Source organism: Danio aesculapii, chromosome 25 (genome assembly GCF_903798145.1).
Source record: "Danio aesculapii chromosome 25, fDanAes4.1, whole genome shotgun sequence".
Taxonomy (NCBI): domain Eukaryota; kingdom Metazoa; phylum Chordata; class Actinopteri; order Cypriniformes; family Danionidae; genus Danio; species Danio aesculapii.
The window spans coordinates 36,737,115-36,762,114 of NC_079459.1; the positions used below are offsets into that span (position 1 = coordinate 36,737,115).

A 25,000-nucleotide genomic window follows, 5' to 3' on the forward strand; every position below is an offset into this window, starting at 1 on the left:
AAAACGGCGTACAGACAGTTTTTCCATATTCCAAAACACTAATTAATTAATGATGTAATTAACAAATTAGTATTATGTAATGTAATAATTTTTTAATAAAATTCATATATTATATTTTTTATAATTAAATATATATATATATATATATATATATATATATATATATATATATATATATATATATATATATATATATATATTTATATATATTTACACACATATATAATTAAATTACACAATATATATATATACTAATAATGTTGACAATAATATTAACAAAAAACAAAACAAAAAAACACATAATATTAATAATTTTATTTATGTATACACACTGAGGGCTCTATCATACACCCGGCGCAATAAGGCGGAACGTGTTTGGTGTGATTTGTTGCTATTTTCAGACCAGCGCAACAGTAATTTTCACATTTTGCACCACGTTGTTTTCATAGTAAATCCATTTGCACCACTTTGTGGACGCTTGAGTGTGCTGGTCTATAAAAGAGGTGTGTCAAGGCGTGTTGCTATTTTGAGGAACTGAAATAGACCGCACCATTGACCAACTAAAAGCTGCTCTAAAGTCCAGCGCAGTTAGTTATGCGCCTATACAGATCCAAACGCTTACACACTGCTGAATACACACAGGATGAACAGCAACACACAAATATCTTTACAGATGAAAACAATTAAATGTTACAAGCATTATTATTTTCTACATCAATATAAACACCACTGCCTCCATGCCTTCTTAACCTCGGGGGGCTTTTTCAGTTTATTCATGATCATCTGCATCTGTATAATGTGATTATTATCAGCAGTATTATTGATTATCTGCAGATTTATATTTGATTTAATAAACACAAGTGTAGATTTGTCCAGCTGTGGGGTTTTGGAGGTGTCTGCATCACCATATGGAGCATAAGAACAGGACGTGTGTTTGGATATAACTCTGTGTTTTGACCACACTTCATTATTATTGTTCATTTATTCCTTTGCTGGAGATTAGAACTGAATTTAGAAATAGTTTTGAAGCAAATCTTTGTGCTTAACAAAGGAAATTAAACATGTGGGCTAATGGATGTCTTCAGTAGAGTGAGTTTCCACTGTTTCCTTACTCCACCAAAGTAAAGGAGTAAAGTAAAGAGAAAGTAAACAGGGCTGAATGGAGGAGGCTCATTCTTTATCCTCGTGCTGCAGATGCTCTGTTTAACTGTTTTCTCGCTAGTGAAGCATTCAGTCCACCATGTAAATGAATGTGCTTGCTTTTACCCTTTAGATTTTGTGCTTATAGTTAAAATAGAGCCCCCCCACAACACACACATATATATTTTTTTCTATTATCTTATTATTATGATTATTATTATCATGATTAGTCTTGTTTTGCATCATTAACATTAACAGTAAAATGTGAATAAACATTGTTTTACTCTGAAATGAACCAAATTAAGCTTGATGTTAGCATTAGTCTCCAGGCCATTAGTGTTAATTACATTTCCATTTGAACTAAAGCGTTAGAAACAGCCGATCTCAGAGCTTCAGGTGAATGTTTCACTCAAATCCACATTAAATCGTGATAATTTTCTCATCTAACTTAATTGATCTGATGAAACGACTTCATTCTGCTGTTTCTGCAATATGTCTGATCTCCTGCTGCGCTCACAAACTGTGTGCAAATGACACAAACCTGCCATTAAATAATACAGCGCAGCTTTAATTATGAAATTCACTCACTGTAATTACTCTTCCAGAGCTGCTTCACTGCCTAACGCTGAAATTAATGCGGCAGAAGAGACGAACACATCCGCCTGAGATCTGAGGAATCATTCATAATTGATTCAGCAGAAATGAACTCATCTCCCTATGATTAGAGGAATCATTTGTGACTGATTCAGAAGACATTTACAAATCTGCTTGTGATCAGAGGAATCATTCACGATTAATTCGGCTGATTCATTCATAGCTGATTCAGCAGATTTGAACAATTGCTTGTGATCAGAGGAATCATTCATGACTGATTCAGCAGATTTGAACATCTGTCTGTGATCAGAGGAATCATTCATGACTGATTCAGTAGATTCATTCATAAATGTTTCAGCAGATTCATTCATGAATGACTCAGCAGATTTGAACATCTGTCTGTGATCAGAAGAATCATTCATGAATGATTCAGCAGATTCATTCATGAATGACTCAGCAGATTTGAACATCCGTCTGTGATCAGAGGAATCATTCATAAATGATTCAGCAGATTCATTCATGAATCATTCAGCAGATTTGAACATCTGTCTGTGATCAGAGGAATTATTCATAAATGATTCGGCAAAAATGAACTCATCTCCCTGTGATCTGAGGAATCATTTGTGACTGATTCAGAAGACATTTACACATCTGCTTGTGATCAGAGGAATCATTCACGATTAATTCGGCTGATTCATTCATAACTGATTCAGCAGATTTGAACATCCGTCTGTGATCAGAGGAATCATTCATGACTGATTCAGCAGATTCATTCATGAATGATTCAGCAGATTTGAACATCTGTCTGTGATCAGAGGAATCATTCATAAATTATTTAGCAGATTCATTCATGAATGACTCAGCATATTTGAACATCTGTCTGTGATCAGAGGAGTCATTCATAAATGATTCAGCAGATTCATTCATGAATCATTCAGCAGATTTGAACATCTGTCAGTGATCAAAGGAATCATTCATAAATGATTCAGCAGATTCATTCATGAATCATTCAGCAGATTTGAACGTCTGTCTGTAATCAGAGGAATCATTCATAAATGATTCAGCAGATTCATTCCTGAATCATTCAGCAGAAATGAACTTATCTCCCTGTGATCTGAGGAATCATTTGTGACTGATTCAGAAGACATTTACACATCTGCTTGTGATCAGAGGAATCATTCACAATTAATTCGGCAGATTTTTCATAACTGATTCAGCAGATTTGAACAATTGCTTGTGATCAGACTGATTCAGCAGATTAATTCATGAATGATTCAGCAGATTTGAACATCTGTCTGTGATCAGAAGAATCAGTCATAAATGATTCAACAGATTCATTCATGACTGATTCAGCAGTTATGAACACATGATCTGAAAAATCACTTGTAACAGATTCAGCAGAAATGAACTGTGATCTGAGGAATCAATTGTAACTAATTCAGCAGAAATGAACAAATTTGTTTCTGAAATTAGCAAATCATTTTACATTATTACTTAACAATAAATTAACAACCATGTGTAAGTGATTCTGTAAATGTTAACACATCTGCCACTATCAGAGGAGTCATTCATAACTGATTCAGTAGATTGATTCATGACTGATTTAGCAGATATAAATGCCTGTGATCTGAGGAATCCTTTGTCACTGATTCAGTAGAGATGAACACTTCTGCCTGTGATCTGAGGAATCATTTGTCACTGATTCAGTAGATATGAACACATCCTGATTCAGTAGATATGAACACATCTGCCTGTGATCTGAGGAATTATTTGTGACTGATTTAGCAGATATGAATACTTCTGACTGTGATCAGAGGAATCATTCATAACTGATTCAGTACATTGATTCATGACTGATTCAGCAGAAATTAACACATCTACCTGTGATCAGAGGAATCATTCATGACTGATTCAGTAGATATGAACACATCTGCCTGTGATCTGAGGAATCATTTGTGACTGATTAAGCAGATATGAATACTTCTGACTGTGATCAGAGGAATCATTCATAACTGATTCAGTACATTGATTCATGACTGATTCAGTAGATATGAACACATCTGCCTGTGATCAGAGGAATCATTCATGACTGATTCAGTAGATATGAACACATCTGCTGTGATCTGAGGAATCGTTTGTGACTAATTCAGCAGTTGTGAACACTTCTGCCTGTGATCAGAGGAATCATTCATAACTGATTCAGCAGATATGAACACATCTTCAGAGGAATCATTTGTCACTAATTCAGTACATTGATTCATGACTGGTTCGGCAGAAATGAACACGTCTGTAATCTGAGGAATCATTTGTGACTGATTCAGCAGTTATGAACACATCTGCCTGTGATCAGAGGAATCATTCATGACTGATTCAGCAGATATGAACACATCTTCCTTTGATCAGAGGAATCATTTGTCACTGATTCAGTACATTGATTCATGACAGGTTCGGCAGAAATGAACACGTCTGTAATCTGAGGAATCATTTATGATGGATTCATCAGTTATGAACACATCTGCCTGTGATCAGGGGAATCATTTGTCACAGATTCAGTACATTGATTTATGACTGATTCAGCAGAAATGAACATGTCTGTAGTCCGAGGAATCATTTATGACACATTCAGCATATATGAACACATCTGCCTGTAATCTGAGGAATCATTTATGAATGATTCAGCAGATACAAACACATCTGCCTGTGATCAGAGGAATCATTTGTCACTGATTCAGTACATTGATTCATGACTGGTTCAGTAAAAATGAACATGTCTGTAATCTGAGGAATCATTTGTGACTGATTCAGCAGTTATGAACACATCTGCCTGTGATCAGAGGAATTGTTCATGACTGATTCAGCAGAAATGATTCACTCCAGCATCTCTCAGTATTTCCTGGAGATAATTGGTGTCCTGGGAGTAATTATCATCCAGTAATGATCATCTGTCTGCAGTTTTGCATGTCTTCTGGCATTAATACAGCAGGTTTCATCTGTTTTAAGCTTTGCTTCACCCGGTTCACCTGTTCTAGTCCGCTCAGTGTGTTTGTGTGTAGTTTTGAGTGTGATGTTGCTCTGTGAATGCTCACCTGTGTGTTTGCTGGTGTTTTTCTGCAGCGATGTGCTTGTTCTCGGAGCAGACGCTGGTGGAGGGACAGCGGTGTGCCGTTCATCATCCCTCTGGACTCTGCCAGCTCTTCCAGTGCAGGGTAACAACACTGAAACAACACATGACTGTGTGTCTGTCCTGCACACAAACACTGCATTTATTACAGCAGAAATACTGTAGAAGTTCAGAAATATTATTAATATTTGAAATCACAGTTTCCGATGTTAATATATTTCAAAGTATAATTTACAGATGATTAAAGCTGAATGTTGAGCATCATTACTGCAGTCTTCAGTGTCAAACAACACTTCAGAAATCATTTTAATTATGAAATTATCAATTATGTAATGTTATATTTAAAAAATATCCCACTATATTTTATTATTAATGTTTAGAAAATGCAATTATAACACTATATATATATATATATATCAGACTATATATAAATTAAACAGTATGTGCAAAAATAAACAAGCATGTCTGCTTCATAATAATAAAAAACAATAATAACAATAATAAGAATAGGTTATCATTATTACTAACATTAACAATAACAATTATTATTATTATTTATTAATTTATATCTAATTATAATAATATAGTATTTGGTATGGCTATTTTCTGTGTTGATTTATTTTGTATTTTGTAATTAATAGCTGTGATTAAAAGCTGAATTTTAGTGATCAAACAATCCTTCAGAAATAATTTTATGTTGATTAATTAATAATATATGATGTAATGTTATAATATTTGAATATAATTATTGAAATGTATTTTATTAATATTTACATTTTTATAGTTTTATATTTGTAAATATTATATAAAAAATATATTACACACACACACACACACACACACACACACATATATATATATATATATACACACAGTTGAAGTATATATATATATATATGCACAAATAATGATGACAATAATAATAAACATATTATTAATAATAAAATGTGTTGTATTCCAGTATATTTTATTAATATTTTGAAATGTAATGAAAATAATGTTGTTATTTTATAATTATATATGTGTGCATATTAATAATATTGCAGTAATTATAATAGCTATTGTTGGAATGGTATGTATTTAATAATTATGTTTATATATTTAAAATATCACATAGTTTTATTTATTATATAAGGTAAAAATTGTCATTATAGTAATTATTTTAGCCGAATTCACATCAAACAAAAAAATACTTATTATTTATTGTAAATTAAATATATTATTATTAATCTATGTGTAATTATGAATTTTAAATTATTTTTTGTATAATTTTTTTCAAATGGCCTTGTCTAATTTTTTAAATGTCTACACACACTACTTGTTCTTTATTTGTACTTTTATCATACATGATTGTTCATATCAGATGTAATGACTAATATACTTGTGTTTTGTTCAGGATCGCACTATGCACCGTGTGCCGGGCGCTGAGGACTGTCCTGCGCTCTCCTGTGCTGAATCTGACCAGATCACACTGACAGACAGATGCTGTAGAGTCTGCAGAGGTACAGTTCCACACTTCCTCTTCAGCGTCTCAGTTATTCCTACAGTGCGACCAGTAACCTTTAGGCTCTTCTGTGTGGGTCAAAGGTCATGACTTCTGTGCGGAGGAGAACATCTGCTCAGAGAACTCAGACTGTGTGAATCTGGATGCTGGAGCCGGCTGCGGCTGCAAGAACGGCTTCAGACCGCTGCGTCTCGACAGTGCATACTGCGAAGGTGAGAAACACACACACGCACATGGGTCATATGATCAATTGCAGGTCACATGACACAGCTGATCTCACCTAGGTCACATGATGGAATTTAAGCTGTCAGTCAAACACATGTGGGTCACCTGATCAAAGTTGAGCTGTCAATCAAACGTGCGGGTCACATGATCGAATTTGAGCTGTCAATCAAACATGTGGGTCACATGATTGAAGTTGAGCTGTCAATCAAACGTGCGGGTCACATGATCAAATTTGAGCCGTCAATCAAACGTGCGGGTCACATAATCGAATTTGAGCCGTCAATCAAACATGTCGGTCACATGATTGAATTTGAGCTGTCAATCAAACACATGCAGGGTCACATGATTGAATTTGAGCTGTCACTTAAACACATGCAGGTCACATGATCGAAGCTGAGCTGTCAATCATACATGCGGGTCACATGATTAAATTTGAGCTGTCAATCAAACATGTGGGTCACGTGATTCAATTTGAGCTGTCAATCAAACACATGTGGGTCACATGATAACAGTTGAGCTGTCAATCAAATATATCTTGGTCACATGATTAAAGTTGAGCTGGCAATTAAACGTGTGCAAGTCACATGATCAAAGCTGAGCTGCCAATCAAACACGAGAGTCACATGGTCAAAATTGAGCTGTCAATCAAACACATGCGGACCACATTATTTTAGCTGTCAATCAAACATGCGGGTCACATGATCAAAGTTGAGCTGTCAATCAAACACACGTCGGTCACAATGTTGCACAGGTCACATGACAGTCAGCTGATCACATGTGGGTCGATGGCATCCGCGAGATAGAGATGGTATGAAAAGTTCATTGTTAATTGTTTCTAAGAGATAGTGGAAGCAAACCTGTCAATCAAACACGCGCAGGTCACACAATACGTCGTTAACGCGTGAGATCAGAGATGCTACGACGTTCATTCATTCAAAACATTGTGTGAATGTGAGATACACCTGAAGCATTCCTCATCAGACACAACACAATAAATCGTCAGGGTGATATGCGGCTGCTTTGACTAATTAACCATCATATGCTGGATAATGAGCGCGGTGGTGTTCGCGAGCTGACGGACGGCTCAGACTGGTGTGTGTGTGTGTGTGTGTGGCTCCTGCAGTGTGTGTTGGGATGGAGCGCTGGCCCACTTCGAGAGGAGCATCTAATGAGCGTGTGCTTCTCCGTCAGCCGAGCTCTAATGAAGCCGTTCATCTCTGCGGATAAAAATAACCCAACGGGCGACGACCAGCGGCGGCTCACGTGCGCAGCTCAGGTGATTATCAAACAGAGGCGGATATGAAGCAGTAAAGATGCTATCAGACATTCCCTGTCCAGCCTAAACGCTCCTGCGGGACCAGCAGAATAAAGGAGAATAACCCAGAAACAGAGAGACGGATTCACCCACGATGACCCAATTCTACACTCATCCGTCTGCTGCTGCTGGAACAGTCTGAAAACATCCAGCATATTATATTTATTCAGTTAGCAGATGCTTTAATCCAAAGCCACTTACAAGTGACTCTAAGGATTGCGCAGAGGCATGGGGTGCGTATAAGAAAGTGTCTGGTGCATATGGAGAGGAGAGAGAGCACATCTGTAGTGCTGGTCATAATGCAGCTTAGGGTTTTTGAGAGATGATATGATCATATATTAGTCTGATAATTGACTGAGATATGATCATATAAACAGACTGTTGGTTTGTCACCATTTATCTGATCATGCTGTGTGTGTGTGCGTATATAATGTAAAATATTTCATAAACTTTCAAAACATTTCACAATCATTAGATTTATATATTATATATATGATCATATCTCTGTCAGCCTGTGATCTTATATATGATCATATCTCCGTCAGTCTGTGATCTTATATATGATCATATCTCCGTCAGTCTGTGGTCTTATATATGATCAAATCTCCATCAGTCTCTGTTCTTAAATATGACCATATCTCCGTCAGTCTCTGGTCTTATATACGATCATATCTCCGTCAGTCTGTGGTCTTATATATGATCAAATCTCCATCAGTCTCCGGTCTTATATATGATCATTTCTCCGTCAGTCTCTGGTCTTATATACGATCATATCTCCGTCAGTCTCTGGTCTTATATATGACCATATCTCTGTCAGTCTCTGGTCTTATATATGATCATTTCTCCGTCAGTCTCTGGTCTTATATACGATCATATCTCCGTCAGTCTCTGGTCTTATATATGATCATTTCTCCGTCAGTCTCTGGTCTTATATACGATCATATCTCCGTCAGTCTCTGGTCTTATATATGATCATATCTACGTCAGTCTCCGGTCTTATATATGACCATATCTCTGTCAGTCTCTGGTCTTATATATGATCAAATCTCCATCAGTCTCCGGTCTTATATATGACCATATCTCTGTCAGTCTCTGGTCTTATATACGATCATATCTCCATCAGTCTGTGGTCTTATATATGATCAAATCTCCGTCAGTCTGTGGTCTTATATATGATCATATCTCCGTCAGTCTGTGGTCTTATATATGATCATATCTCCGTCAGTCTTTGGTCTTATATATGATCATATCTACGTCAGTCTCCGGTCTTATATATGACCATATCTCTGTCAGTCTCTGGTCTTATATATGATCAAATCTCCATCAGTCTCCGGTCTTATATATGACCATATCTCTGTCAGTCTCTGGTCTTATATACGATCATATCTCCATCAGTCTGTGGTCTTATATATGATCAAATCTCCGTCAGTCTGTGGTCTTATATATGATCATATCTCCGTCAGTCTCTGGTCTTATATATGATCATTTCTCCGTCAGTCTCTGGTCTTATATACGATCATATCTCCGTCAGTCTCTGGTCTTATATATGATCATTTCTCCGTCAGTCTCTGGTCTTATATACGATCATATCTCCGTCAGTCTCTGGTCTTATATATGATCATATCTACGTCAGTCTCCGGTCTTATATATGACCATATCTCTGTGTGGAGAAGTGAGACTTCTCCCCTCTGTCTCTGACGGCCGCACCCACACACACACACACACACACACACAAAACTTACCTTCATTCCTTCCTCCTCCGTCGGCGGGTATATTGATGAGTGCACGCATCATATCACCGGCATACTATCACACCTCCACAGTTCATCTCTCCCCTTCAGTCTCACACGAAGCATACACTTGAGCGCACACACACATTGTCTTCGTGTTTTTGTTTGTTTGTCTAGAGGAGTTCGGACTTCAGCGCAAGACCAGCGAACCTGAGTGAAGGAAGGGCGCGCGCTTATGACATCAAAAGCCGCGCCTTGGGAGTTCGCGCGCTGAAAGTCCGACCGTACCATTTGTGTTTATGTGGGTACAACCAGTGTGGTTGTTTGTCCTGTTTTACAGGAAAGATGTTAAAGGTTATGGGTGTTTAATGTTGTATGTTTCTGTGTGTTCTGTTAAAGCAGATCAGACCATTTAAGATTTAAAGAGATGCCATTTAAGGCGAGTTTGAAAGTGTGTTCTTTTCACTATATACTTATTAGAGAATGGCTTACGCCAATCAATGGGCGGAGTCAGGTGTATAAAGAGGGATGCCAGACTCCAGCTCGGGGTCAGTTTACCTGGCTAGCGAGCGTGCTGTGGCAGAGCCGTGAGCAATCTTCTGAGTGAGTGGATACTGGTATACAGTGGTTACGTTTGATTGGTTTTTTTTCTTATTTGGTTTGTTTTTGTGTTATATATATATATATATATATTCGTCTTTATATTTAATTTGTTGATTTGGTACTTTGTATTTTTGTATATATATTTTTGGATTTTTTTTGGACACTGTATATATTTTGCACTGGACATATCCTCCACATCGTTGTAAATAAATACCACCTTTTTTTACACTTCCGGGTCAGGCCATTGTGTTTTGGATTTTTGCCATTGGGTTTTTTTTTGTTTTGTTTTGGGTTTATTGTGATTATCAAGGCCTCCCACGCCTCCTAGTGGACCTACTCTGGGTTCACTACATCGCAGTTGGTGTCAGAAGCGGCGGCCACCCGGAAGAGAATGAGGAGGAGGAAGCTGGGTTTACGATCTGCTGTGAAGGACGCAGCTTGGCGTAGACTGTCGTCTGGTGGAGAAGAGGCAGCTACGGAGCGTCCCAGCACCAGTGAGCCTTCTACTCAGTCCAGTGAGGGCATGGCGAGTATGATGAGGGATTTCCTCAAGGCGCAGCAAACAAGAGAGGAGATGTTTCTTCGTGAGCTGCGGGGACTTCGTGAGTCGATACGGCCGACGGAGCTGACAACGCCATCGCCCAGTAGAGTATCCACAGGGGAGACATCACCCCCACCTACCCCACCACCACCCGCAGTTTCATCACTCCGAGTCCAGCGGATGAGTCATCCAGAAACGCCATTACCACCCTTAAAGGCTGATGATGACATCGAGAATTATCTGCGGCGATTCGAACGTCTGGCCCGAACGTGGCAGTGGCCTCGGGAGGAGTGGAGCTGTCGGCTGGTGCCATTACTGACTGGTCGAGCGCTGGAGGCATATCTTGCAATGGATGAGGTCAGTGCTGATGATTATGTACAATTAAAAGACTCTCTTCTGCAGAAATACAACGTGTCTGCAGAAACATACCGTCAGCGCTTCAGAGCTACTACGTCACCAGAAGGAGAGTCACCGACGGAAACATATCATCGCCTGAAACACTTGTATCAGCGCTGGATTCGACCAGATCTTCACTCTAAAGATGAGATCGGTGAGCTGATTATCATGGAGCAACTGCTGAGGGTTATGGATCCAGATACCAGGACATGGGTCAAAGAACATGAGCCAGACTCTGGACTGGTAGCAGCACGACTGGCTCAGCAGTATGCTAACGCTCATCGCTCCGGTCTGCGCACGCAACCTGCAAAAGGTAGAGCACGACACAATTTACAAAATACTGACATTCAGCATTCACATGGACTTGAGACTGAGAAAACACATACACTGATCTGTTATGCGTGTCAACAACAAGGACACAAAGCATCGGTATGCCCTGCTAGAAAATCCAAACTAACTGGTTTTTGTTATGCACCAAGAGAGGGCGATGCTAATGGTGACTGTGATGTGAATGAAAATGCTAAAATGTTGGACATTGTGGTTAATGGTCGTGAGCTGAAAGCACTACTTGACACGGGAAGTTCTATTTCTTTGATAAAATCATGCCATGTGAACAATGTTGACTATGCTAATACCGCTAACGTACAATGCATACATGGGGATATACGGAGGTATCCTAAAGCTGAGGTACTTGTGGGAATACATGATGAAATGTACATGTTGAATGTAGCAGTGGTCACTAATTTACCTGCTGACATGGTTTTGGGTCGAGATCTTCCGGTGTTGAATGAATTGTGCTATTTGTCTACCAAGCAGAGCTATGCAGGTTTAAATGACATTGAAAATGTGTTTTCTGTAGTAACGCGTGCCCAAACAAAAGCTGGTTTGCAGCCACTGCCAGACTTTGATGATAGTCTGCTGCAGGGCGCAACCAAGGGCAAAAGAAAAACGCGTCAGCAGAAAAGACTGTTAAAAAGGCTAGGGTCTCCAGTTCAGAAACCTAATATGAATGGTTTAGAGGCAGAAAACTGGAAGATTCCTGATAACATTTCTGAACTACAGAAAAATGATGATTCTTTAAGAAAACTGTTTGTGAGAGCTGAAAAACCTGATAACATCAATTTGAATGACGAACATTTTATTGTCATTGATGATGTTTTATATGTACAAGTAGGAGATGTGAAGCGTTTGGTTGTACCCATATCTGTTCGTCCCCTTGTGTTACATCTTGCACACACACTTCCATGGGCGGGACATTTAGCATTCCAGAAAACATACACTCGCATCAGTACACGTTTCTATTGGCCAACCATGTACACTGATGTACAGACACATTGCAACACATGCAACATTTGCCAGACAACCAGTGCGGTTCGTCATAGAGACAAAGCACCATTACATCCACTCCCCATTATTTCGACCCCTTTCCGTCGTATTGCCATGGATGTCGTAGGACCACTGGAGAGAAGTAGTACGGGACATTGCTACATTCTTGTCATTTGTGATTACGCCACTCGTTACCCGGAGGCATTCCCACTTCGCACAGTCACCACCACTAAAATTGTTCAAGCTCTCACTGCATTGTTTTCCAGAGTAGGAATCCCGGACGAGATCATTACCGATCAGGGAACCAACTTCATGTCACGAGTGATGAAAATATTCCACCAGCAGCTAGGCATCAAGGCACTGAGAACAACACCATACCATCCTCAGACAGATGGGCTGGTGGAGCGTTTCAACGCGACATTGAAAAACATGTTGAGGAAGTTTGTATCAGATACAGGACGAGACTGGGACAAATGGTTACCATTTTTGCTGTTTGCATACAGGGAGGTACCACAAGCATCAACAGGTTTCTCACCGTTCGAATTGATGTATGGCTGGCCAGTCCAGGGTCCGCTGGATATTCTGAAGAAGGCGTGGACTAGACCGTCTGGAGCAGTGGAGAACGGCAGCATCATCAGCTTCATCCTAAAGATGAGAGACAAGCTGGAAACCTACAGGGAGCAGGCTGTGGAAAACCTTAAAGAGGCACAAACAAAGCAGAAGACATGGTATGACCAAAGAAGTCGTCTTCGCCAGTTCCAGCCAGGACAAAAGGTATTACTGCTTTTACCAACGTCCACCAACAAACTTCTGGCGAAATGGCAAGGGCCATATGAAGTGACAAAGAAGATGGGGCCAGTCACTTATGAGATTCTCCATCCAGAGAAGAAGAAAAGTCGACAGATTTACCACATCAACCTGCTGAAGGAGTGGAAGGAGACAAAGGAAGCAGAGAAAGTATTGATGGTGAGAGAGGTGAAGGAGGATGAAGACGATCATGCTGAGGAGATGGTTACACCGAGACAAGCTGCTGAGCTGAAGTTGGATCACCTGGAGGAGGGCAAGAAACATGAGTTAAAGGAGGTACTCAATGCTTACCCATCATTGTTCCAGGAGAGGCCAGGAAGAACGGAGGTAACCCAGCACACCATCCACCTGACAGACACAACACCATCAAGACAACGACCATATCGTGTTCCTGAAAAACTGTTAAAGCCACTGAAGGAGGAACTAGAAACCATGAAGCAACTGGGAGTAATAGAACCATCATCATCGGAATGGAGCAGTCCCATAGTCATCGTCCCTAAAAAGGATGGATCTTTAAGGATATGTGTTGACTTCAGAAAACTAAATGCTCAATCTAGGTTCGATGCTTACCCTATGCCGAGGATCGATGACTTGCTGGAGAGAATAGGGCAGGCCCGCTACATAACCACACTAGATCTGTGCAAAGGTTACTGGCAGGTGCCCCTCCATCCTTCATCGAAACCCCTCACTGCTTTCAGAACCCCTCTTGGCCTATATCAGTTTACGGTACTTCCGTTTGGGTTACATGGGGCACCTGCAACATTCCAGCGCCTCATGGACTGTGTTCTCCAGGGCTGTGAAAGTTTTGCGTCTGCTTACCTAGACGACGTGGTAATATTCAGTCACACGTGGGTGGACCATCTGCAGCACGTAAAACAGGCCCTGGAGAAAATTCAAGGAGCGGGTCTGTCCTTAAATGTGACTAAGTGCGAGTGGGGACAAAAGGAAACCAACTACCTGGGGTACAGACTGGGCAATGGTGGACTCAGACCACAGGTGGACAAGGTAGAAGCGATTCGGAGAAGCCAAAAACCTAGGACCAAAAAGGAGGTACGTTCCTTCCTAGGATTGATGGGCTGGTACCGACGTTTTATCCCCAACTTCGCAACGACAGCAGCATCCCTAACAGACTTGCTCTCTAAACGAATGAAGAATCCAGTCGTTTGGACTGACGCCTGTGAACAGGCGTGGACTACTTTGAAGGAGAGGCTATGTACACATCCTGTGTTAAAGAGCCCTGATTTCTCTCAGAGATTTATGGTGCGAGTGGATGCATCGGATAGAGGGATTGGAGCGGTACTAGCCCAAGGACCAGCTGGACAAGAGCAACCTGTGGTATTTCTGAGTAGGAAACTGTTGCCCAGGGAGACGCGATATTCTACCATAGAGAAGGAGTGTCTTGCAATTAAATGGTCCCTGGAATCCCTCCGCTACTACCTCCTGGGGCGGGAGTTTGACTTGGAAACAGACCATCGAGCACTTACCTGGATAAACTCCATGAAAGATACTAACGCCAGAGTGACCCGGTGGTACCTGACATTACAACCTTTCCAGTTCAAAATAAGTCATTGCCCTGGGAGAAAAAATTTGGTAGCCGACTTCTTGTCCAGGTTTCCGGACAGTACGCGGCTTGGAGAGGAGGAGGATAATGTGGAGAAGTGAGACTTCTCCCCTCTGTCTCTGACGGCCGCACCCACACACACACACACACACACACACAAAACTTACCTTCATTCCTTCCTCCTCCGTCGGCGGGTATATTGATGAGTGCACGCATCATATCACCGGCATACTATCACACCTCCACAGTTCATCTCTCCCCTTCAGTCTCACACGAAGCATACACTTGAGCGCACACACACATTGTCTTCGTGTTTTTGTTTGTTTGTCTAGAGGAGTTCGGACTTCAGCGCAAGACCAGCGAACCTGAGTGAAGGAAGGGCGCGCGCTTATGACATCAAAAGCCGCGCCTTGGGAGTTCGCGCGCTGAAAGTCCGACCGTACCATTTGTGTTTATGTGGGTACAACCAGTGTGGTTGTTTGTCCTGTTTTACAGGAAAGATGTTAAAGGTTATGGGTGTTTAATGTTGTATGTTTCTGTGTGTTCTGTTAAAGCAGATCAGACCATTTAAGATTTAAAGAGATGCCATTTAAGGCGAGTTTGAAAGTGTGTTCTTTTCACTATATACTTATTAGAGAATGGCTTACGCCAATCAATGGGCGGAGTCAGGTGTATAAAGAGGGATGCCAGACTCCAGCTCGGGGTCAGTTTACCTGGCTAGCGAGCGTGCTGTGGCAGAGCCGTGAGCAATCTTCTGAGTGAGTGGATACTGGTATACAGTGGTTACGTTTGATTGTTTTTTTTTTTTCTTATTTGGTTTGTTTTTGTGTTATATATATATATATATATATTCGTCTTTATATTTAATTTGTTGATTTGGTACTTTGTATTTTTGTATATATATTTTTGGATTTTTTTTGGACACTGTATATATTTTGCACTGGACATATCCTCCACATCGTTGTAAATAAATACCACCTTTTTTTACACTTCCGGGTCAGGCCATTGTGTTTTGGATTTTTGCCATTGGGTTTTTTTTGTTTTGTTTTGGGTTTATTGTGATTATCAAGGCCTCCCACGCCTCCTAGTGGACCTACTCTGGGTTCACTACATCGCACTCTGTCAGTCTCTGGTCTTATATATGATCAAATCTCCATCAGTCTCCGGTCTTATATATGACCATATCTCTGTCAGTCTCTGGTCTTATATACGATCATATCTCCATCAGTCTGTGGTCTTATATATGATCATATCTCCGTCAGTCTGTGGTCTTATATATGATCATATCTCCGTCAGTCTGTGGTCTTATATATGATCATATCTCCGTCAGTCTCTGGTCTTATATATGATCATATCTACGTCAGTCTCCGGTCTTATATATGACCATATCTCTGTCAGTCTCTGGTCTTATATATGATCAAATCTCCATCAGTCTCCGGTCTTATATATGACCATATCTCTGTCAGTCTCTGGTCTTATATACGATCATATCTCCATCAGTCTGTGGTCTTATATATGATCAAATCTCCGTCAGTCTGTGGTCTTATATATGATCATATCTCCGTCAGTCTGTGGTCTTATATATGATCATATCTCCGTCAGTCTTTGGTCTTATATATGATCAAATCTCTGTCAGTCTCCGGTCTTATATATGATCATATCTCCGTCAGTCTCTGGTCTTATATATGATCATATCTCCGTCAGTCTCCGGTCTTATATATGATCATATCTCCGTCAGTCTGTGGTCTTATATATGATCATATCTCCGTCAGTCTGTGGTCTTATATATGATCATATCTCCGTCAGTCTCTGGTCTTATATATGATCATATCTTCATCAGTCTCTGGTCTTGTATATGATCAAATCTCCGTCAGTCTCTGGTCTTATATATGATCATATCTCCGTCAGTCTCTGGTCTTATATATGACCATATCTCCGTCAGTCTCTGGTCTTATATATGATCATTTCTCCGTCAGTCTCTGGTCTTATATATGATCATATCTTCATGAGCCATCTGTCTTGTATATGATCATATATAAGATGTGTGTGTTTGTTTAGCAGAAGTTGTAGAAGTTAACGCTGGTGTTTGACTATGCAGCGCAGCATATCGTATTCTCTCTCTCCATCTCTCTCTCTCTCTCTGGATGTTTAAAGGCGTCGGAGCTTCGGCTGGATAAAAATAGCTGATGAGATCAGGGCCGCTTCAATATTTCATGTGTGAGGTGGAGGCCGAGAGCTCCAGGGAACACCCAACACACACACAGACACACACGCGCACACACACACTACAGGAGTCAGACACACGCACACACACACACATATCCTACAGGAGTCAGACACACACACTACAGGAGTCAGACACACACACACACACACATCCTACAGGAGTCAGACACACACACACACACACACACAGCAGCAAAGGGAATACATCGTTCAGAGAGAGAGACGACAGCTCATTACTGCACAAGCTTCACACTACTGTAACTCTAATACTGATTGATTAATGTCTGTATGGATTTGTTATTGAAAACAAGACACAAATCTTGGATTGTCATGAGTTTCTATTGTAAAAGAACACACAGATGTGATTGTTCCATTATTAAATCAAGCTGAAGTGCTATTTATATATATTTGATTATTATTTAAAACTTCATATTAATAATATTTTACTGAAATATGATATTTAAATGCACCCATTCATTTATATTGACTCCTTTGTTAATTGATTAATTATTTATAATTTTTAAAATAATGTTTCTACTGAAAGAAATATTCTGCTTTTATTTAATAAAAAGTTTGAAAACAGGACAGAAATCCAGTTTCTTTTAAATGATAGTAATATCTTTATATTTTATTTCACATTTTAAGTCAACAAACAAGAATTTAAATGCATCTAATTATTTATATTTATCTTTTTTGAGCAATAATTTTTATTTAAAAATGTCAGGAATTTTCTACTAAAATGTGTTTATTTATGGTTTATTTATAGAATAAAAGACAAAAATGCCATTTGAATTAATAATTAACTAATAAATAATTTTTTATTTAATAAAATAAGACACAATGCTATTCATTTATTGTTGTATGTATGCATACATTTGTGTATTAAGCAATTTAGAATTGTAATAATCTCTCAGTATTTTTCCAGTAATGCAGTTTTGACGAGCAGCAGAGAGGTTATTTAATCAGACAGTATATACGGAGTCTGCAGGATCAGTGTGTGTGTGTGTGTGAGCTGACAGGTGAACATGTCGTTTCTCTGGCCGGTGTGTGTGACGCAGGGTAATTGGAGAGACTGTAAAAGTGCAGCTCAATCCCAGATGTAATTACTGTAGACGAGACGAACAGAGATGCGCTTTAGGGAAGATCAGAGAGCTCAGCGGCTGTCACACTCATTCTTCAGACTTATATAATATATCCACACATACGTTCCCTGTCAAACATAATTATATACTTACAGTCAACGGGTTTTATTAGATGCCAAACTAAATAAGTAATTAGACGACATGTGTGTTCGCTGATTAATTTCATCTCGTTTTCTTATCTTCAATAAAATTCACATAAACAAAAAAATGAATGAATAACTGAAAAAATAATATAAACATTTAGTTTTATTTTTCATGTCTTTAATTAATATTGTATTTTTATTAAATAAAATAGTAATATTCATAGTGTCTTTAAAAATTTAATACATAGAAAAAAAAGTAAAAATGTAATATTTTCCTCAAAAACAATTAGAATTATAAATGCATAAATAAATAAATAAATATCTTACTCGACAAAAACAAACAAAAATAATAGTAAATAAATTAATTTACACAAGAAAATACATTAAAATAAAAAAAATACAAAATATAAATAAATGCTTTTCAACAAAAACTAAATGCATATACATAAAACGGCATACATTTAATATTGTCCATATTTTCATTTTATCTTAAAAAGTAAAAATGCATAAATAAAAACAAATTTGCATATTGTTCCATATAGTTGTAATAAAAAAATAATAAATAAAGGCATAAATGAAAAAAAAATTATTAAATGAATAAATAAAAAAATGCATTAAATGAAAAAATGCATTAAATGAATGAATAAAAATGCATGAAATTAATGTATAACAATTTATTAAATAAATGAATGAATGAAAAAAGTTTTAAATAAATGAATCAAAAAAATAAAAAATACATAAAATGAATGAATGAAAAAATGCATTAAATGAATGAATGAAAAAATGCATGAAATGAATGAGTGAATAAATGCATTAAATGAATGAATGAAAAATGCATGAAATGAATGAATAAAAAAATGCATGAAATGAATGAGTGAATAAAATGCATGAAATGAATGAATAAAAAAATGCATGAAATGAATGAGTGAATAAAATGCATGAAATGAATGAATAAAAAAATGCATGAAATGAAATAAATGAAAAAATGCATTAAATGAATGAGTGAATAAAATACATTAAATGAATGAGTGAATAAAATGCATTAAATGAATGAGTGAATAAAATGCATTAAATGAATGAGTGAATAAAATACATTAAATGAATGAGTGAATAAAATGCATTAAATGAATGAGTGAATAAAATGCATTAAATGAATGAGTGAATAAAATACATTAAATGAATGAGTGAATAAAATGCATTAAATGAATGAGTGAATAAAATGCATTAAATGAATGAGTGAATAAAATACATTAAATGAATGAGTGAATAAAATACATTAAATGAATGAGTGAATAAAATGCATTAAATGAATGAGTGAATAAAATACATTAAATGAATGAGTGAATAAAATACATTAAATGAATGAGTGAATAAAATGCATTAAATGAATGAGTGAATAAAATGCATTAAATGAATGAGTGAAAAACATTAAATGAAAAAAAATGAAATAAAGTAAAAATTCATAGATAAATACAAAAATGCTAATTGTTATTTTTGCCGTTAAATAATAAAACAAACAAACAAAGAAACGGTAATAAATAAATAAACAGTAAAAATGGCGTCTGTTCTTTTCAACTCTACATTTGTTATCAGTCACTGTCAGCATCAGACAGAATCTGTGCATTAACTGTATTATATAAAGTGCATATAATCAGACTAGATTGGCCTGATCTATTGAGTGCATTAGTGTGCTGTAATCCTGCAGTTTCTGCTCCTGAACTCAGCCTAATGCTGTAAATGAGGACTGATGGCGTCTCGCAGTGTTGTGTGCTGAAGAATGAGTGTGTTTCGTCAGCCTATTCTCCTGTATCGCCGCACCGCTCCACTTTCCTCAAAAGAGCGCTTTATAACAGACAAAACAACTGATGAGGATTAATGTGTGTCTGTCGCAGTGATTAATGGAGAGAAATCCTCATGTTATATCCTCATTAACTCATTCAGAGTCTGAAACTCACTCTGAGTGATCTTAAACAGCACATCATGTCGCTTTATTGATCATAATGATTTAAAAGTGCCTGATGAATAAAGATATTGACTCTCAAAATGAAAGAGTCGACTCTGAATCGCATTAAAGAGTCATTTGAATCTTTTGTCTGCTGCTCATCTACATCAACATGAGCAACGTAACTCATTTGCATAATCCCGGCTCCTGTGATATATAATGTAATGGGCAAAAACAGATAGACCAATCAAACAGAGTCGGCTCTGCTGACCAATCAGAGCAGAGCTGGCGTATGGAAGGGTCTTACAGACATATAGCTTTCATTCGTACTGCATTAAACGTACTGTTCTAATGGCTGAGTGGTACGATTAGATTCAAATGCAGCACCTACTGAGTAGCAGGCGCTTTCGGACGCAGACATTGACTCTCAAAAGAAAGAGTCGACTCGGAATCACATTAAAGAGTCGTTATACGTTTGAATCTTTTGTCTGTGTGTGTTTATGTAAGTGTTTTTGTCAATGTGCTTGTGTGAGTGTGCATCTCTACAAAATGTGTGTATGTGTTTGTCAATGTGTGTGTGTGTGTATGTAAAAGTGTGTTTTTGTCAATGTGCTTGTGTGAGTGTGCATCTCTACAATATGTGTGTATTTGTCAATGTGTGTGTGTGTGTATTTAAAAGTGTGTTTTTGTCAATGTAAGTGTTTGTGTGTGTCTATTAAAGTGTGTGTTTTGTGTGTATAATTGTGAGTTTGTGAATGTGTTTTTGTGTGTAAGTGTATGTTTGTATGCATGTGTGTATCTACAGTATGTGTGTTTTTGTGTGTATCTATGGTGTGTACATGTTTATGAATGTGTTGTGTACGTTTATGTGTCTGTGTAATCATGTGTGTCTATTGTAGGTGTGTGATTCTGTGTGTTTGTCTACATAAGATTGTGTGTGTGTTTGAGTCTATGTGTGTGTGCATTTAATACCTGCATTCAGGACAGAAGCCACAGATCCGTGGGAGGTGGATAGTTATTTTAGTACTGGACCTGTCAAAGACACACACACACACACACACACACACACACACACACACACACACACACTGTTATCTCTGCACCGGCAGACAGAAACACCAGAGCACAGAGATCTACCACAGAAGACTCAGGCTGACAGAAGCACACACACACACACACGCACGCACACACACACACACACACACACACAGCAGGCAGATGAGCATCCAGACTCACTGAAGGCTCGAGGTCAGATGGAGAAACAGAACTCATGACTGACATCACATCAAAATTATTCATTCATTCTCCTTCAGCTTAGTCCCTTTATTTATCAGGGGTCACCACAGAGGAATGAACCACCAACTATTCCAGCATATGTTTTACACAGTGGATGCCCTATTCAGCTGCAACCCAGTATTGAGAAACACCCATACACACTCACACTACAGCCAATTTAGTTGATCAATTCCCCTATAGCGCATGTGTTTGGACTGTGGAGGAAACCGGAGCCTAACCCTAACCCTAACACAGGACTCGAACCAGTGACCTCCTTGCTGTGAGGCCATAGTGCTAACCACTGAGCCACCAAAATAATTAAGTATTAAAAACAATAAACTACCAGTGTGTGTGTGTGTGTGTGTGTGTGTGTGTGTGTGTGTGTGTGCAATATTTAACACGCTGGTGTGCTAATATCCTCATGGCTGTGCATTAGAGAGGTAATCTCGGTTGTTTACTGCTTGTTTACTGGTGTCAGGATCCTCGTCCACATTTACTGTGTACAGAGTCTCCGTCAGGCCTGATTCATGAGCTCTTCACTGTGATTGATTCCCTGCGAGAGGAAAAAAAAAGAAGATAAAGTCCCTTCTGTTTCCTTATCTCACACTCAAACCAGCGTCTGCATGTTAATGGATATAAAAGCAGATCCTGACCATAACACACACACACACACACACACACACAAGACTGTCCTGCGTCTGTTCAGCAAACGTACCAGCAAAAATGGCAGATATTTGTAGGATTCAAAGTGATTCTATGTGATAATATAGTGAAATGTGATTTATTTGTATGATTCAAAGCTGATTTTCAACATCATTACTGCAGTCGTGGTGACACGGTGGCTCAGTGGTTAGCACGGCGCCCTCACAGTAAGAAGGTCGCTGGTTCGAGTCCAGGCTGGGTCAGTTGGCGTTTCAGTGTGGAGTTTGCATGTTCTCCTCAGTGTTGGTGTGGGTTTCCTCCGGGTGCTCTGGTTTCGCCCGCAAGTCCAAACACATGTGCTATAGGAGAATTGATTGATTCATTCATTCATTCATTTTCCTCTGCTTTTCCGGGGCCGGTCGTGGGGGCAACAGTCTCAGGAGAGAACTCCAGACTTCCCTCTCCCCAGACACTTCCTCCAGCTCCTCCAGGGGGATCCCGGGGCATTCCCAGGCCAGTCGAGAGACATAGTTCCTCCAGCGTGTCCTGGGTCTTCCCCGAGGCCTCCTCCTGGTGGGACATGCCTGGAACACCTCCCTAGGTAGGCGTCCAGGAGGCATCAGAAACAGATGCCCGAGCCACCTCAGCTGACTTCTCTGAATGTGGAGGAGCAGCGGCTCTACTCCGAGCTCCTCCGGGGTGTCAGAGCTCCTCACCCTATTTATAAGGGTGCACCCTTCCATCCTACGAAAGAAACTCATTACGGCCGCTTGAATCTGAGATGTTGTCCTTTCAGTCATGACCCAAAGCTCATGACCATAGGTGAGAGTAGGAACAGGGATTGACCAGTAAACTGAGAGCTTTCCCTTTCGGCTCAGCTCCTTCTTCACCACAACAGACCGATACATCGACTGCTGCCACTGCACTGATCCGCCAGTCACCGCCTGGCAACTAAATTGGCCGTAGCTTATGAGTGTGTGCGTGAATGAGTGTGTATGGGTGTTTCCCAGTGCTGGGTTGCAGCTGGAAGGGCATCCGCTGTGTAAAACATATGCTGGAATAGTTGGCGGTTCATTCCACTGTGGCGACCCCTGATAAATGAGAGACTAAGCCGAAGGAAAATGAATGAATTACTGCAGTCTTTAGTGTCACGTCAGCATGCTCTCAGGTCATGTGACTCTAAAGGCTGCAGTAATGATGCTGAAAATTCAGCGCTGTATTACAGAAATTAAATTGTTTACTATACAATTATGCTGAAAAGCAGCTATTTTGAATCGTAAAAATATTGAACATTTTACTGTATTTTTGTTCAGATAAATGATTTCATTAATCTATAATAAACGTATTAACACAAATGTACTACATTACAATTGTAAAATAATCAAATAAACGTAAAATAATATGTTCAAACAACAAATTATAAAATATAATTAAATAATAAAATAATGTGTGTGCGTTAGGTGGCGCAGTGGGTTGTGTGTGTGTGTGTGTGTGTGTGTGTGTAAATTAAACAAACATTATTGGTTAAGGGACCACTAATTAAAACTTTAGGCTAATTTGGGTACATTTACGTTCTTGGGGAATGTTGATTCATGTAGACCGGCTTATGTGAAAATAAAATAAATAAACTAATTAATAAATAAATAAATATAAATAAAAATAAAGTCTGATTATATAAGTGTTAGTATATAAAGTTAGTTTAGTGTTAGTAGTATACAAAAACAGGTCAAAAAGTGTTGGAAAGAAGTCCATTCTGCTCACCAAACTGCATTAAATTGATCAAAAATACAGTAAAATTAATAAAAACATTTTATAATTCAAAATAATATGAGCAGCATGAATATATAGCAAAATAAAATGAATAACTGAGATGCAAAGCTGAATTTTCAGCATCATTACTCCAGTGACTCTCATCATGGCTACAGGCTGGTGTAATCATGCTGGAAATGATGCTTTCAATCACAGTAATATATTATATTTTGCAGTATATTCTCATAATCAACACATATTTTGAGTTCTAAAACTATTTCAGAATTTGTACTATTTGAACTGTATTTTTAATCTAATAAATGCAAGCGTAATACGTGATTGTTTGTGCAGCAGATTGTTTGTCCAGTGGATTAAAGTATCACTGTTACCGCAGTAGAGGCAGACATCATGTGTGTGTTATTGTGGGATGATAATGATAATAATCCTGGTTATTCCTTTAAAAGACGCGGCTGAAATGCGCACGAGTTTAAGTGAATTACAGAAGAGAAGCGTCTGAGGTTATGTTGAAGGACGGCAGTTCGAAGAAAATTGGGTTAAAGTTTCATTTGAAGTCCTGAGCCGTAAAGCCAGTCTGAATTTATCACAAATGCAGCACTTCTGCGCTGCTGAAAATTCATAAGGCTTTTTATTAGATCTGTAAGTCTATGAGATTTGATTTAATACCTTTTATTTGATCTGGCGGCGATAAATTCAAGGAGTCCTGACACAAGAGCGGCCCTCGCTTTCAGCAAACTTTCTGCCGGAAATGTCACCGATATCGTCGTCTTCTTTTAAAAAGTCACTGAATTCATAACGCAGACACATGCAAAACAGCTTAAAAGCAGGATCTGTGCATGTTTTATTGTAAAAACTGATGCCTTTTATCAGTGTTTTTGTCTTGTTTACTTTTTAAAAATATTTAAATTAATGTGCATGTAGTGAAGATGGCATTACATCTCATTTCCTGACAAAAAACCCATTAAAATACAATTATATTATGCTTAGAAAAAGAACAAACATATGGCCAAATAATTGTGACACATTATTTTTTAATATTAAAGTATGTCATATTAAATAT

At 38.5% G+C, this 25,000-nt stretch overlaps 1 protein-coding gene across 1 annotated transcript in view; it reads left to right on the top strand.

Moving 5' to 3' along the window:
* nell2a (neural EGFL like 2a) overlaps positions 1-25,000 on the top strand; it is a 134,126-nt gene that overhangs the window by 54,644 nt on the left and 54,482 nt on the right. Inside the window, 3 exon segments of the mRNA XM_056451817.1 lie at positions 4,849-4,940; positions 6,252-6,357; positions 6,443-6,571. Of these exon segments, the coding sequence (XP_056307792.1) occupies positions 4,849-4,940; positions 6,252-6,357; positions 6,443-6,571 (327 nt within the window).